The 14,878-nt window shown below is 44.7% G+C and overlaps 2 protein-coding genes across 4 annotated transcripts; both read right to left on the bottom strand.

The window, feature by feature from the left end:
• Window positions 1-2,630: 2,630 nt before the first annotated feature.
• On the bottom strand, window positions 2,631-8,162 carry LOC136514771 (probable inactive poly [ADP-ribose] polymerase SRO2). The gene is made up of 7 exons (XM_066508482.1): window positions 7,729-8,162; window positions 5,088-6,317; window positions 4,636-4,868; window positions 4,406-4,482; window positions 3,412-3,591; window positions 3,216-3,311; window positions 2,631-3,019 (listed from the first exon to the last, which is right to left on the bottom strand). Exons 2-7 carry the CDS (start codon window positions 6,152-6,154, stop codon window positions 2,960-2,962), a joined length of 1,713 nt encoding a protein of 570 aa, XP_066364579.1. The 5' UTR covers window positions 6,155-6,317; window positions 7,729-8,162; the 3' UTR covers window positions 2,631-2,959.
• Window positions 8,163-9,798: 1,636 nt separating this feature from the next.
• Window positions 9,799-13,522, bottom strand: LOC136518417 (uncharacterized). 3 transcript variants are annotated; one of them, XR_010774486.1, is made up of 3 exons: window positions 13,273-13,522; window positions 10,898-10,964; window positions 9,799-10,244 (listed from the first exon to the last, which is right to left on the bottom strand). XR_010774486.1 is itself a non-coding variant. In XM_066512076.1 (3 exons), exons 1-3 carry the CDS (start codon window positions 13,487-13,489, stop codon window positions 10,571-10,573), a joined length of 345 nt encoding a protein of 114 aa, XP_066368173.1. In that variant the 5' UTR covers window positions 13,490-13,522; the 3' UTR covers window positions 10,387-10,570. The 3 variants fall into 3 exon arrangements, 1 of the variants encoding a protein (XP_066368173.1); XR_010774487.1 differs by lacking the exon at window positions 9,799-10,244 and adding an exon at window positions 10,387-10,570; XM_066512076.1 differs by lacking the exon at window positions 9,799-10,244 and adding an exon at window positions 10,387-10,631.
• Between the last annotated feature and the right edge of the window lie 1,356 nt (window positions 13,523-14,878).

Genomic DNA, 14,878 nt, shown 5'->3' with positions numbered 1-14,878 from the left:
TGTGTTTGGATCGAGTGTCCGTTGTCTAACCTGATCGCTTGTTCAATGCCCCTTAATGGGACACCCTGCTTTCCCTTTTATAGGCCAAGGGAAAGCATGGGTTACAATGGGAGAAAAGAAGAGAACGAGAGGCAGGGGAAATCCTTCATGGTCAGTCGGGCCTTTCTTTTCCTCTGTGCGGGTCTCGCTGACACGGTAGGTGGTGAACAGGGACAGTCCCATGCTGGGCGCCTGTCTGCTAACAATGCCATGCCCTGGCATTGTCAGCGGGCCATCATGTCCCACTCCTCACCTGGCGGGCAGCGTAGCGCACCAGCGTGCTGATCAGCGGCCGTACAGGGAGTAGGCAGCATAGTGACCACGCGTCCGTCACTGTGGGCGATATGAGTTCCCTGGAATGACATGTCAGTGGGGACGAGTCATGTTGAGACGTGACCACTCCCTGCACGATGCCAGAAGTTTGACCTTGGGTCCTACCTTCTGGCCCGTAGTGGTTGGCAGCGGCGTGAGCTTCCGTTAGGAGCCAGTGATCGAGGGATCGGGCGAGACGAAGCCCGCCCTCAGGCGTCGGGCGAGGCAGACCCCATCCCCAGGGGTCGGGCGAGGCGGATTGCATGACCTCGGGGTTGGGCGAGGCAGAGCCAGCCCTCAGACGTCGGGCGAGGCAGAGCCCGTGGCCTCGGTGGTCGGCAAGAGCTAGATCCAACCCTCGGGGGTCGGACGAGGCGGAGCCAGCGGCCTCGGTGGTCGGCAAGAGCTGGAGCCAACCCTCAGCGGTCAGGTGAGGCGAAGCCCGCGGCCTTAGTGGTCGGCAAGAGCTGGAGCCAACCCTCGGGGGTCGGACAAGGCGGAGCCCGCGGCCTCGGTATCAGGGCAAGGCGGAACCACCCTCAGGGGTTGGACGAGGCGGAGCCCGCGGCCTCGGTGGTCGGCAAGAGCTGTAGTCATGCTCTTGACCGCTCGGATGAATCAACGTTGATGGTTATTAGCTTCTTCTCTTTGGGTACCCTAGTATTGGTCCCCGACACTATTATAATTTACACCAAAATACTCTTAACTACAATTCCAGCATTAGTAGATTGGATAAGGGCTCTAGTTTTTATTAGCAGCTCCTGAACTCTTATTCAATCTAGGAATATAGAGTGTATTAACATTGTTATACTATGTCTTTTTCATCAAAAGTGTAATGACTGTTTCCATTAACTCAAAAGGTAGCTCTTCAATTTGCGAAATTGTCTTCATAAAAGCTTCCTGAAATAAGAAGAGAAAAAACAAAGACGGCCACAAATAGATTCTTAGGTTATAAATATTTTGAAAGATATTCTTCGTTTATAAATATAAGATAAGATGAATTGTAGTAGCCTTTGCTACCACTGTATTCTTAATCATACTCTTCTATAGTATAATGTCTACACATGTTAAAGACAATAACATTGTGTGCTGAAATTTTTGATTATATCTAAGAACACGCCTAATTTAGGCCGGCCGTAAATTAGGCAAGCCGCATGCCGCCTTCCTCCTCGCGCCCCACCCCCGCCGCCTTCCTCCTCGTCGCTGACAGCCTATGGCCGCCGACGCCGGATCTGCATGAAGCCGCATTGTCCATGGCCACCGACGCTGGATCCACCCGAAGCTCCATCGATCTACCCACCACCCGTGGCGACCTCCTCTTCTAAGCCGCCCGCCGCCGCCATGGACATGGGCACCCCCGCCCCACCCTGGCCTGGCCGCCTCCACCGCCGCCAGAACCCTAAACCCGCCCTCCCGCCGTCCTCACCGCCTGGTCGGCCTGCCTCCCCCGAGCCTCTTCGCTTCTAAACCCGCCGGAGTTTTGGGGGGGGGGGGGGGGGGGAGAGAGAGAGAGAGAGAGAGAGAGAGAGGATGGCACACCACGTGCTGGAGTTAGGGAAGAAGGGGGCGGTGGTGCGGCCGTCGAGGAGGCTACTACGGCCGCCGGGACCGCCTGTGCGGCAGCCAGAGTTCCGCTGTGGGTCTCACCTTTGAACGTCGGTGGTGAAGAAGAGAGGAAGAGAGAGAGAGAGAGGTGTGGTACGCTGAGAAAACGGCTGCACGGTATGAAGTCTTTACATATATGACAACAACACACTAACCTCGTGATCACGCAACTTGCAGTGAGTGATGAATGGATAAGCATTAGCGTTTATTTAGCTTTATCCGGCGGGGTGCCTGCTGCCACTATCACGGCCACAGCCACAGCCACGCCTGAAAATGACACAATGGCCCCTCCATCTTTTGGCACGTCAACGTTCAAGTATTATTGTCCACCAGCTGCTTGTGCAATGCCCAAGTATTGGGACGTGTATGGTAGTGCAATAACCAAAAATTGTATCCAGAAATTCTGCCTGAATAAGATTTCGTTTCATACCAGTATTAATTTACCAGATATAAGTTAATAAGCAAAGCATAATTCTAAAATGACTTTCCAGCATCCTATTATGCCTTGATTCAGATCGATTCAGTGAGACCCATAGAATGAAACCAACAATAGTACTTGCATCACTGCTCGTTATTCAGGCAAGGAAGACGCCAGACTACTGTGTTCCATCTGACGGTACATGAGCCAGCAAGCTGAACGGCAACGAGAGAAACAAAACTGATGAAGCATGGAAGAAGCTGAAAGGGGCAGGCAGTCCATTTGCCATTGAAAAAAAAGGGTGAAAAAACAGCAAGTAAAATAAAAAAAGGAGCACAAGGCATATTGATTGCTGTCCGGATTTCACAGAGGCAATCGACCAGCGGAAATAAGTACTCAGAGTAATGTTTATCTGAGTTTTACTATGTCAAGACCTAAATACTTTTGAGTCTGAGACTATACTACAACAATTGCTCATCTCCCTCCTTTTTTTTTTTGACTCCATCGACGCGTTGAGTCTGGCCATGTCGACAAAGCATCTGTACTCTATATTTCTCAAACAAGGCTTAAACAAATCTTACTCGGCTACTCCCTCTTCCCCCTTGCGAGTGCTCTTGGTAGCCCAGCTGCTGCCATCGGTGGGGACTGCAAAAGCCATCATCGACCTTGTCAGCTTCCTTCTACTCACAACAATTTAAATTGCAATGGATGAATCATGTATGCAATGTAACCATAAGCTGATATGCAGTTACTCCCTCAAACCTTGACTGTGTATGCATAACGGCTTCAACAATGAACATGATAAGCCGCAACCAAAGGAAAGGAAAAGAAAAAAATATACCTTCTGGTGAAGCCTCATTATTGTAGAAACCAATATCTTATCTCCGACTATTTGCCTCATCCGTATCACCAAGTCGCTCCTGCTCATCCTTTTCCTCTGTTTCAAAATTAAGAAGCGCACCATGGTTAGCATGCCACAAGCATATTGCTGAACGCAGCCGGAAACCTCAAAAGAGAGGAAAAAGGACAATTACAACCTTAAATTCTTCATAGTATCTGATGACCAAGTCCATGTCTGAACGAGGCACTTTTGTGGAAATGGCAGCAAAAAGCATTGAAAAGGGCATCCATGGTGAGGAGGGAGCCCTTGGAGCATGCCCCAGCTTAGGTGCTTCTTGTTCAACACCAGAAGGTGCCAAGGTTTGGAACCTATCTTCCTGATCAAACCAAACAAGGAACAGAATGACAAAGATGGAAGTAACAAGGAAATTGCCAAATCAAAACTATGCTTCAGCTAAGCTCAGCAGTTAGAATTTACATGGTTAGCTATTCAGCTATGTAGCAGCTTTCTTGAAAACGTAACTCATCACATCAGTTTCTAATTTCACTCAACACAATAATTCAGGAGAGTTGGATTAAATAAAAGAGGATCCATCATTCCAATAGTTCTCATCAACCTAAGAATACGACTATGACCAAGAAGCACAGAACAAACTACATGTTTTGTCAACATAGTGAGTGTATAACATCCCCACTTTTCCAGAACTCCATGAGTAATAGTACTGACAGCATTCCATTTCCTACGAGGAAATTATGCCCTTCCATGCATCTAAATTTCTTACTTACATTAAAACTAGAGAATTATGCCATTTATTCACACTATATGTAGAGCACTATTATAACAACCAATTTAACAAGTACACAAGGTAACTACAGGATTGGGATTGCCAATAAGGAGCATTTAAATTTCGAAGACTTAGATAAATGATATCTGCCATAAGGTTAACCATTGACAACCTATTTATATGTTGGTTCAAGATTTGGCAATAAAATAAAGCAAATGATAAAGGAGATGTGATCACACATCATTTTACACCATAGTATCATGTTATAAATTACTCCATTCAGGTAATATGTGCTATGAGATGTGCAGCATGCTAACACATATTAGGCATACATGTGCTGCTCCATATAAAGGATGCTGAACTTGAGCTATAAACATCCACACAAGCTGAACCCCAAGAAGCATACCTTGGTTAGATTGTCTGGGGAACCAGTACTTACGATCTCAGATATGTTGGGCACGCTATCCTTCGAGATCAAACATTCTGCAATAGTACCAAATAAATTGTCTCTGGCCAAATAACAATACAGAAGGAAAATGGTGGTGGTGGTGGTGTGTGTGTGTGTGTGTGTGTGTGTGTGGGGGGGGGGGGGGGGGGGGGGGGGGGGGGGGATCCAGGTTAGTACCAGTTGGTCACGGGAGGGTACTTTGACAATAACAGCATATTCAGCATATATGTGTGTATGCACATTAGCATCCCATATGATGTAATTCTGTGGATTTTGAAGATCATCCACGCCATTATCAAAACTTTCATTGGATGGCTGGAATTGCTTTGATCCAGGCAAAACAACCTCAACATTACCCATTATTACACGGCACAGCATCATTCTGATGATGCCATCTTCTTGAAAATCAATATATCTGGCACTGTAAATAAACTTCAAGTAAGACTACAAGATGCATTGGTCACTCGAAGTAAGAGAAAAAGGACACCAGTAGCAAAGGTAAAGTTCTAAACTAGTAGTTGCAATGAAGAAAAATAGGAAAGGAAGAACTGAAGACCTAAAGACAACACATGAGGTGAGTATAACATAGGAGAAGGAGCACACATAGAAAAAAAATTCCTGAAACAGAAAAGATGTTTACCATGAATTTGAACAGTTTGCAGGAGCAAGACAAGTCCCAACACCAGACATGGACCCCTTCTGAGGCTTTGCAGTTTCCAGAGCACCTCGCATCATCATCTGCTCCATGGTATATCTTGAGCAAGGAAGCCAAGCATAACGCACATTTGCATTCCCCCGACGACTCCTGGTCTCTTCGACCTCCTTCTGGAAGAGACCACAACGAACTTGCCATCGCTGATCTAGCAGTGGTGTTCTATAGATACCAATAATATCTTTCTCGCTAAAAGGCTGACCTAATCCTTTGAGCAACAAATTCTGCACAGCTGAATCAACACGTGGACCATTGTTTGGCTTGCCAGTAGCTTGTATGGTTCCACTAAAATATTCATTCAAATGGAATGAAGGACCTGAATTATTTTCACCAACAGCTTCATGCAGCCTGTTATGTGCTTTCAGGTTGTCCTCTGCAATATTATTGATCCTCTTACTATGAGAAACTACTTCACCAACAGATACCGAACTTGAGCTTTCAGCTACACTTGACATTCCATCACACTCATCAGCTTCACCTTCCTCATGCTGAGATGGTTTAGATGTGTACAGTCCAGCAGATAAATCTGGAAAGAAGTGTTTGCCATGATCATCAACCCATGCTAGTGGTTTGTCTATGGTCATCTCATAATCTATGCAAATCATGTGAACGAAGTCCAACAGGATGTGCTTGTTCTGGAACACAGCAGTAGTAATTGGCCTCTTCAACTGGAAGTCCTGTTGTGCTAGATTGACAACATCCTCTGGAAAATCACTCCAGTCACCATGTTGGTAGAAAAGCACACGCACAGGCAGCCCACTTGTCTTAAAGTTCCAATATGACTCCAATATAGCTCCACTCCCACAGGAAATTAATTTAGACTTCTTACATTTAGCTCTGTCATCAAATGTCACAGGGTGTTTCCTTGGATCATGCTGAGAGAACACCATCGCATCATTGCCTTCAGGGTGCTCCATAGCAGTCTCATGCTTTCGCTTGCGAACAGTAGCTTTCAGAATATGTTCACCCAATGCCAGAACGTTCCTCTGTTCCATTTCTTTTATAGAGACTCAACCCAAACCAGGTAACTTTCTTTACAGATTTATACACTACTAAGTCAAGCAGTTAGCTTAATCTAGCTAATGATACCTAGATTCTGTTAGCATAAAGTTAATTCCAAAACGAGCCACGCTATCCAAAACGGTAAGTGAAATGGACCTGAGACCAAAAAGGAAAAAAGAAGGGGGAAATAAAAATGAATGAAATAAATACACGAAGAAAACAAGAGGAGAGAATGAAAGTGTTGTGCGTAAACATTTATTTACAATTATAGTTACAGGGCAGAAAATGCATGAGTTATTAACTTTGGAACTTTCCTTGTTGACATATTGCTATTTCTTCCTAAAGTAAGTAAAGACCTTTTTCCCCAGTGCCCATATTATTTGATGTTGAAAAGTTATCGATGCTTAATTGAGTCCAGGGAGTTTTCTTGTTTGCAAACTGAATACGACTAGTAAAACAACTCTGCCAGAGTGATTCTTTACCCCAGCGCAGAGTAGAATTGTGTGTGCTTCTGCTTCACACCATATCTCTGGATACTGCTGCTCCTGGTAGAGCTGATGGCTGATGCAGCCACACAAGGAGGCAGCAGAAGATAATAACAGAGAGAAACCAACGCCAACCCTGCTGCAGCAACAGACATTACCAGCATGTCTGTGTTGTAAAAAAAGACCCTTCATATCATTGGCTCTTATCTGTGGCCGTTTGCCTACAGAAATGATAGCCACAGCGTCACCCCCGTAACAGTTTGATGGGTGTAAAAGCACCTCGTCATGTTGATGCAAGAACCTCAAATATAGATAGATGATGACGACCCTTGAGGCCCTGATGTGCAAAGCTTGTTATGCTCATTAGGCCAGAACTGTAACATTCAACAATAAACTTTTGAAACACTTTTCTAGAACTTGTACTGCACTAGTTTGCTAATTAACAGTTGCACTGCTGATGACCAGACTGTCCTAGTACTTACAGTAAATAGAAAAGATATACTTCGCTGAGTTACAGATCACTTGTCCGATTAAAAAAAAAAACAGTTTCAAATCAGTTGTGCACTTAACAAATATAGTATCGTGGGGCGCTGTCCAAAGACTGCATAATACTAGCGAGATCATGTATTAAGTCAGCACTGCTAGAGTCATGTCTAGTAGGACGATAAATGAACAAGCACACTAGAATCGTTCATAATTCATCATTTGGTGCAGGAATCGCTTCCCTATTGTTTTGCTTGTATATCAAAAGATATTGGTCTAGAATGTTGTTCATCCTACCATGAGTCAGCAAACGCATGATGACAGGTAAAGATAGCGTATTAGCAGCACAAACTGTGGGTGTGGGAACAACTAGCAACTAGTATACAATAACACAACAGAAACGCCGCCAGGGCGACACTAACTAACTAATACATCTAATAAGCACTAAAAGATCGCCTCTATGGCACAGAAAAGCTTAATCAATTCAATCGATCCGAATTAGCATACTACATAACAGGAGCAACAACAGATGGAAGCTAAATCGTAGCAACAGGAAACCAAATTAAGGGGAAAGGGAAGGGGAAGGAGGTAAGCAGTACCAGTGGTAGGTCATCGGACCCCGCACTCGGAAGATCGGATAGAGATAGTCAGTCAACCTCAAGCAGCAGGTAGCGGCGGGATGGATTGGATTGCAACACAATTCTTCCTCTTCTTCTTGTTTACTCTTCCGGGTAAATTAAAGGGCGCAGGGCAGTAGTAGATGAGGGGAAGTGAAAGATAGGCAAGCAGATAACCGCGCCCTGCCTTTTGAAGCCGCCTGCCGCCGTCTTCCTCCTCCCCCTGCCCCGCGGCGTTCCTGTGGGTGGTGTGGGCAGTCGGCTCCTGCTTTCCCCTCTTCCTTCCTCCCCCTGGTTGGGTTGCGTTTCCGGTGGGCGAGGAGAGGGGAGAGCGAGCGAGGCAGCCCTGGGTGCGACTCCCGCGTACATGTAGCGACGGGCCGACATGGGGCAGGCGCCGCATCGGGCCGTCCATTGCGTCCTGTGGGCGGGATCGGACGGCCCTAGTGGGGTCTCCGGGTGCGCGAGGGCATTTTCTTATTTTTCCTTTGGTGGGGCCAGGGTCGGCCGGCCATCGGTTTGGGGTTTCTTGGAGAGGGGGGCGTCGCCCATTCAGGAGGAGTGTGATGGTGGCCCACATTTTTTTATAAATAAATAAAATATAAATATAATTATAGATTACAATGGTCTGGTCTTTATATTTACTCACCCAATTGAATACTCTACCACAACCTTTTTGATTGTACCAGTGGTTTACCTTGGATTACTCCTAGACGTACGTGTATGGTTTTATTTCTCTTTTCTCTTCTCTTACAAGAAAAGAAACGGGACAAATTGTTGGGTACTGTTTTTTTTGTTTTGTTGGGGTAGGATGTTTTTGTTGTGTAGATCAGCGGATGTGTCTATGCATTTTGATGTACGTATTAGCTATATATATATAGAGAGAGAGAACTACTATCCTATAGCTGGCTACAAAATAACTTATTTTGTAGCCACTTTGAGTTACGATAATTACTATGTTAATTTACTAGATTATAGTAACTTCTTACTAAGTGGTTTACTATAATATTATGGTAAATATCCACATGTGTTATAGTAACCCAGCTATCGTAAATATATATTGACATTATCATAAATTAATATATAAAATTATCGTAAATGGAAATGGCTACAGAATAACTTATTTTATAGCTAGCTAATATATATATATATATATGTGTGTGTGTATTGTAGTAACTGTTATGGCCTGAAGTTACAACGTGGAGGTATATCCAGGTTTGGATTTTTTTTTATTGTTGTTTTAGACAAAGGATTTTGTTGGAACTTTAAACTATTTATATCAGGGACAAAAATATCAAAATGTGTCGTCATGCTTTCTAGTTGGTTGACATAATACATGGCACTACTATGACAATAGTGAAAGCCAAATTTCAGGAGAAAAAGAATAGAATGACAATAAAAACTGACGTGAAAAATAATTTTTTGGAACCGAGACCTTTTGCCCTTTCCTTCTCCTTTTTTTTTTGGACTGACTACCCATCTTGTGGAAGATTGTTCAGTTTGTTTTCTTCCACTTTTTCAACAAATCATAAGTTGCCACGTCACATCTGTACAACAAAGCACAAAAATAAAAAAGCACCTGTACGTAATAAAAATCTAGAAGATTTTCAGGGTAGTTATCTTCCACTTCCGGAAAAAGTGACGTGGCAAAATCTCACCCAAATGACAACACAGATCTATGCAAACTTGACAGAGGCTGTGTTTAGTTAGGCAAAATTTAGGAATTTGGTTACTGTAGCGCTTTCGTTTTTATTTTGCAATTAGTATTCAATCATGGACTAATTAGACTCAAAACGTTCGTCTCGCGATTTCCAACCAAACTGTGCAATTAGTTTTTTTTCATCTACATTTAATGCTCCATGCACGTATCGCAAGATTCGATGTGATGGTTACTGTAGCACTTTTTGGAAAAACTTTTTGGAACTAAACAAGGCCAGAGAAGAAAGAAAAAAAAACAGCGCCGTAACAAAAACAAAAAACGCGGCACCCTAGATGGCCGCTGGCGGCGACGGACGTAGCAGACAAAGAAGGACGATGAGGACCAAAGCAAAAGCAAGACCAAATTTGAAATTAGCACTCAGATCTGAAGCAAAAGAACAAGATGCAACGCAGGTAAACAATCAAGCTAGTCCACCCAAGCACCTTCATCTGAAATTTGTTTTGTCTTTTTGCATAGATCTGCATCTAATTTTGGTACAAATTACTAATAGAACAACAACATTACAATTTTCAAAACACAAGCATCAAGATATGCAGGTTCAGTGCATCCAATTGGGTCACCAAGAACAGGGATCCAAACACAGGCATCAACATTACAAAAGCCAGGAGAAAATCATCAAAGCAAGGTAAAAAAAATCCTAGCTCAGCCATATATACAGATATGCAGATTCACTGAAACCTGGAACATAACCTGGTTTAAAAATCCCAGCTCGGCCACTTAGTTTAAAAATGTGGTTTCAGATAACCTTTGACCTGGTTATCTGGTAACTGAAGTTGACCTGCATGAAAACCATTTGCTTGATTCAGTTAGCCGTGGGGCTTTTACAGAAAATGAATCAAATACTGAAATGAAAGAAGGCAGTGCTCTAAACAACAAAGAGTGAAGGGTGCAATCCATCCAAAAAAGCAAATTGACCACAAGTGCCAAGTGCCAACTCTTAACTGATAAAGATTAATTCAATTCTAATACATTGATCAGTTTGTTAAAAAAAGGCACCAAGGACATCAAAATTCACCAGCGTTAAAAAACTTTAACTTGACGATCTGACCTAAATCTTGCAATTTCTCTCAGCGGTCCACCTATTCCGCAGCCCACATCCAAAACCTACAGAACCACACATCCAATAGCTTCTCGTAGTCTCACTACAATGCTGATATCATTCATCCTAAGGTCATGCAGAACAAAAAAAAACAGTTTCAGCACCATGGATCTGTTAATACTTAATAGGAGTGATGTGGCCTGCCAATACTTCACATTATTTTTAGAATAACATCTATCCTGAAGGCAAATCTAGTTGAGCACAATTGCAAGGCGGCAAACCTTTTAGCTGTAGCAGCTGCAATTTATATAAAAACCTACGGTACACAACTAGAATAAGGGGCATCAAATTTGTAAAAAAAACAAAAAGATCTCTTTGAAAGGTCCTATTACCATATCAGTGTAGTTGGACTTTCTTGCTTCCTGCTTCCCTCCATAATATCCATGATATTTCTCATACCTACGTAAAACAATTTTAAATAAAATCATACTACAATAAAAACAATTATTGAATGGATATTTCTTCAAAAGGGAATGAACATGATATGAACCAGGATGCTAGTTCTACTGGACTTGAACCAAAGAAACTTGGAGCAAAAACAAGGGAAAAAATTACCCCGCAGATTCTACTGGACTTGAACCAAAGACGGACAGATAACACACTTAAACTGAATACAGGCAAAAAAAAACAGAAACTGAACACACTCAAGGAAAAAAATACTATAACTGAATTTTACATATGCAAGCTGTATTGGCTTGCAGCTACTTTCTGGAAGACAGTCGGGCTGCAATTTCCTTTCTGAATTTTCTCTGCTTGCCATAGCACTGTGTAACAAGTGTTGGTCATCAGGTTTGCTTTGGAAAACTAGCAGTTCATAATAATTTTTACTAACTCCTCAATACTTAATTTATGATTCTGCTAAACTTGAACTGAACTTTAACTAAAAATAGGTTAAGATTTGTTTGATGGACAAACTGAACTCTGAAATTGAACTCAACAAAAAAAGTAAAACTGAAAATAAATTCTACTGCACTAAAACTGAACTTAAACTGAAAAATAGGCAACACTGCATATCTAAGTTGGAGTCCACAAGTACACTGCATATCTAAGTTCCAGTTCCACTGATTGATAGACCACGACGTGTCCATTAGCAACAAAAATGTGCAGACGACCTATTCAATCCACGGACCAATCTAGCACATTAGTGGGGTCGAGAACGAAGGAACGGGAGGAACTGAGATGACTTGGTCTCTTCTCTCTTCTAATCTCTGTCATGTCGTCGTGTAAACACAGGACAGTGATAGATTGGACCTGCAGGAGCAGGACTGATGATGATTCGAGTTACGGGTTGTTTTCTGGAAACTAAAAGCTAGACCAACTAAAAACAAAAGAGAAACCAAGCCTAAATAACCAGAATACTTTGGTTGGTTTATTTGGAACTTTTGTTTGATGGCAAAACTAAATAGTTGTTTGATGGATTTGTCTCAGCTGCAACTGAACTCAGTGCTCCATCAACAACATATATGAAAGGGGCAGCCTCCAGATCCTCTTCTGATCGGTAACAAACAAAAAGGTCACATCCCACACAGCTCATGCGGAACTGCTTTTCAAGTCTTCCTTCACCACTGCATCAAATATACAATTACATGATCACCACAATCTGAAGTATAACCTAGTAATCAGTATTCAGTAATCACTTTGGCATAATAACCCTGAAGGCTTGTTTGGCAGCACTACAATTCATCCCAATCTATATGTATTGAGGTGTATTAGGATAGAAAATTAACTAGATTTTTATCCCAATACATGTGAATTAGAGTGTAGCCAAACAAGGCATGAGGTGGGTTATTTCAAAGGAGTATGCATATGATTGCAGATCATGTTATATAAACACAATTCAATAATTCCCATAGTGTATAATAGTCCTGCTATACTACTTAAAAATCTATAAACACAAACTGCATTGATAAGGCCACAAAGAGATTTGCTTCCCTTAGAAGAAAGCGGTGCACACATGTAGCTAAAATAGCACCCAATTTCTTAGTTACATACTATCTGACAAACTTAAGACATTCACAAGCGTTTAGAGAGAACTCTGAAATTGAACTCAACAAAAAAGTAAAACTGAAAATAAATTATACTGCACTAAAACTGAACTTAAACTGAAAAATAGGCAACACTAAACTTAACCTGAACTTCAACAAAACAATCACTGAAAAAAATTACTAAAACTGAACCACATAGAATTGCTTTCATGCTGGTAGGCAGGAAACACAGCAGAACTGACGAAAATGAAGGCGTCTCCAGCAACAAGCCTTTTGCAAAATAACAAAAACAATCCAACCACTCTGAAGGAGATGCCTCCTAGGTTTGATAGCAATCATCAACATCAAGAACAAACAAATCGGAGAAAACTGAAACACTGAACCTCGAACAATAAACTACTCTCATTTTTACACTTGGCGCCCATGCCCAGACAAATCTAATCCCAATCCAATCCCCGCCATGCCAAGTTGCCAACGCCGATGCACGCCGCGCGGCAGTGCCTCACCCCGGCCGTCGTCGCCTCCGCGCGCCGCCAAGCGCACGCGCAGACCACCTCGCTCCAGCTCGTCGCCTCGCTGCTCCCACCCACCGCCGCGCCGCTGCTCCGCGACACGCTCGCCCGCGCTCGCATCGCCGACTACTCGCCGCGCAATCGACGCCCACCACCGTTTGGGGGAGACAGATGCGATAGAGGAGGAGGGAGGGAGAGAAGAAGACTCACCTGCGGGCGGACGAGGGCGCGGCGACGAGGGTGACCGCGGCACGACACAAAAGACAGCGACAGACGGGGGCGGAGTACGAACTGCGGCGCAGAAGGGAGAGCTCGAGAGTGCGTCGAGGCGCGCGGAGCAGGGAGGACCGGGCAGCTGCGATAGCCGGCTACACGCGCCCGCCACCACCGCGGACAAAACCGCCGCCGGCAAGGCCACACCCGCCATCGACCGAGAACAGTCAGTCCCAGATTGAAATGAAGGAGCGGGATAATTAGCCGGTTCGGCTGTTTTATTACTGCTGACTGGATTCGTGTTGGGGACGAAAGAAAAATACTATTTTGACTAAAAATTTATAATTATTTATGACCCAACAAACACGCTGAATATTTAGATACATACAAAACGAAGCGGGATAACTGTAAACAAAGACAACGGCTCACAGCACAGAACGCAACGGGAAAATATTACATGACTAAGCACGAATCTTAACAAAAATCTCCACCATACAAAAGTGGAAGAAAACATAAACAAAAAAACTGCCGGAAGATATTTAGAAACTCTGTTTTTTTAAGGATTTTTTGCCCATTTCTTTTAGCCCGTACAGGTATAGTAGATAGGCCGGCCCAGCACGTCCGCGCGCCTCCGCCTCCGTCTCCGCCGACAGGCAAACAGGAAGTTTCAAAAAAAAAAAAAAGACAGGCAAACAGGCCTCCAAGAAAAGTTATGGACCCATACAAACTAAAGCCCACGTTCAACCTTTGCCTTCTCTTCTGAGGTTTCAGCCTAGCCTTGGTCCTTGGATGCATATATCCACCGCCGGCGGTTCGTCTCGCCGCCGCCATGACGATCGACGACGTGCCACGCCAACCAACTCCAACCAGTGCAACTCCCTCCGTCGTCTCGCCCGTTGCAAACGGATCGGCCAGCCGGATCGAGGCGGCCGTCGTCGCCTCGCCGCCACCACCGACCGATACCCCCGACCGTCCGGCCGACAGGCCACCAGCAGGCGTAAAGATGGCAACAGGTACAGAATACCCGCATACCCACGGATATCAAACCCGGCGGGCGCGGATATGGGCGACAAAGTGCATCCGCGGGCACGGGTGCGGGCAGAGTTTTAAACCCAACGGGCATTTATTAACGGGTAAGAAAATAGCCTATCCGTATCCGCAAACCCGCCTTACCTACCTGACATGTGGGGTCACGGCCAACCAAGTATATATTGGAAGACAGAAACCCTAGGATCCCCACCCGGCCACCCCAGCGCCGCAACCAGGGTTCGCTCGCGACGCATCCCTTCACGGAATCGCACTGCGCGACTGCGCCGCGGCCAGTCCGCTGGCGCCCCTGCCCTTTGCGACCGTCGCGGCGCCGTAGCCCGCCGCCCCGCCCCGTGCCAGAATGTTGATGGTCGTTGTCCTCCAACCCCCTCCCGCTCACCGCTCATCCAAGGGCTCGCCGCGACCGCGCAGGCGGCGTAGCGCGCTCGGCCACCGCCCGCTCTAGGCTGGGGCTCGAGCCAGACCCGAACCAGCCTCGCTCCAGTCCCTCTCACCACCTCCTTGTCGTTCCCCGTCCTCCTCACCCGGCGGTACTCCTCGTCCTTCCTCGTCG

Source organism: Miscanthus floridulus, chromosome 17 (assembly GCF_019320115.1).
Source record: "Miscanthus floridulus cultivar M001 chromosome 17, ASM1932011v1, whole genome shotgun sequence".
NCBI classification, from domain to species: Eukaryota; Viridiplantae; Streptophyta; class Magnoliopsida; order Poales; family Poaceae; genus Miscanthus; species Miscanthus floridulus.
This window is presented reverse-complemented; position numbering and strand designations above follow the sequence as displayed.

Excerpts from the sequence above, each read along its gene's own strand:
- LOC136514771 (XM_066508482.1), bottom strand. The coding sequence starts at position 6,154 with ATGGAACAGAGGAACGTTCTGGCATTGGGTGAACATATTCTGAAAGCT. Across the intron at positions 4,869-5,087 it reads GCAAACTGTTCAAATTCATG|TGCCAGATATATTGATTTTC; the intron begins GTAAACATCTTT and ends GTTTATTTACAG. Across the intron at positions 4,483-4,635 it reads TATTGTCAAAGTACCCTCCC|AATGTTTGATCTCGAAGGAT; the intron begins GTGACCAACTGG and ends GTACTATTGCAG.
- LOC136518417 (XM_066512076.1), bottom strand. The coding sequence starts at position 13,489 with ATGGCGGGTGTGGCCTTGCCGGCGGCGGTTTTGTCCGCGGTGGTGGCG. Across the intron at positions 10,965-13,272 it reads GCGCCCTCGTCCGCCCGCAG|GTATGAGAAATATCATGGAT; the intron begins GTGAGTCTTCTT and ends TGTTTTACGTAG. Across the intron at positions 10,632-10,897 it reads AGTCCAACTACACTGATATG|GATGAATGATATCAGCATTG; the intron begins GTAATAGGACCT and ends GCATGACCTTAG.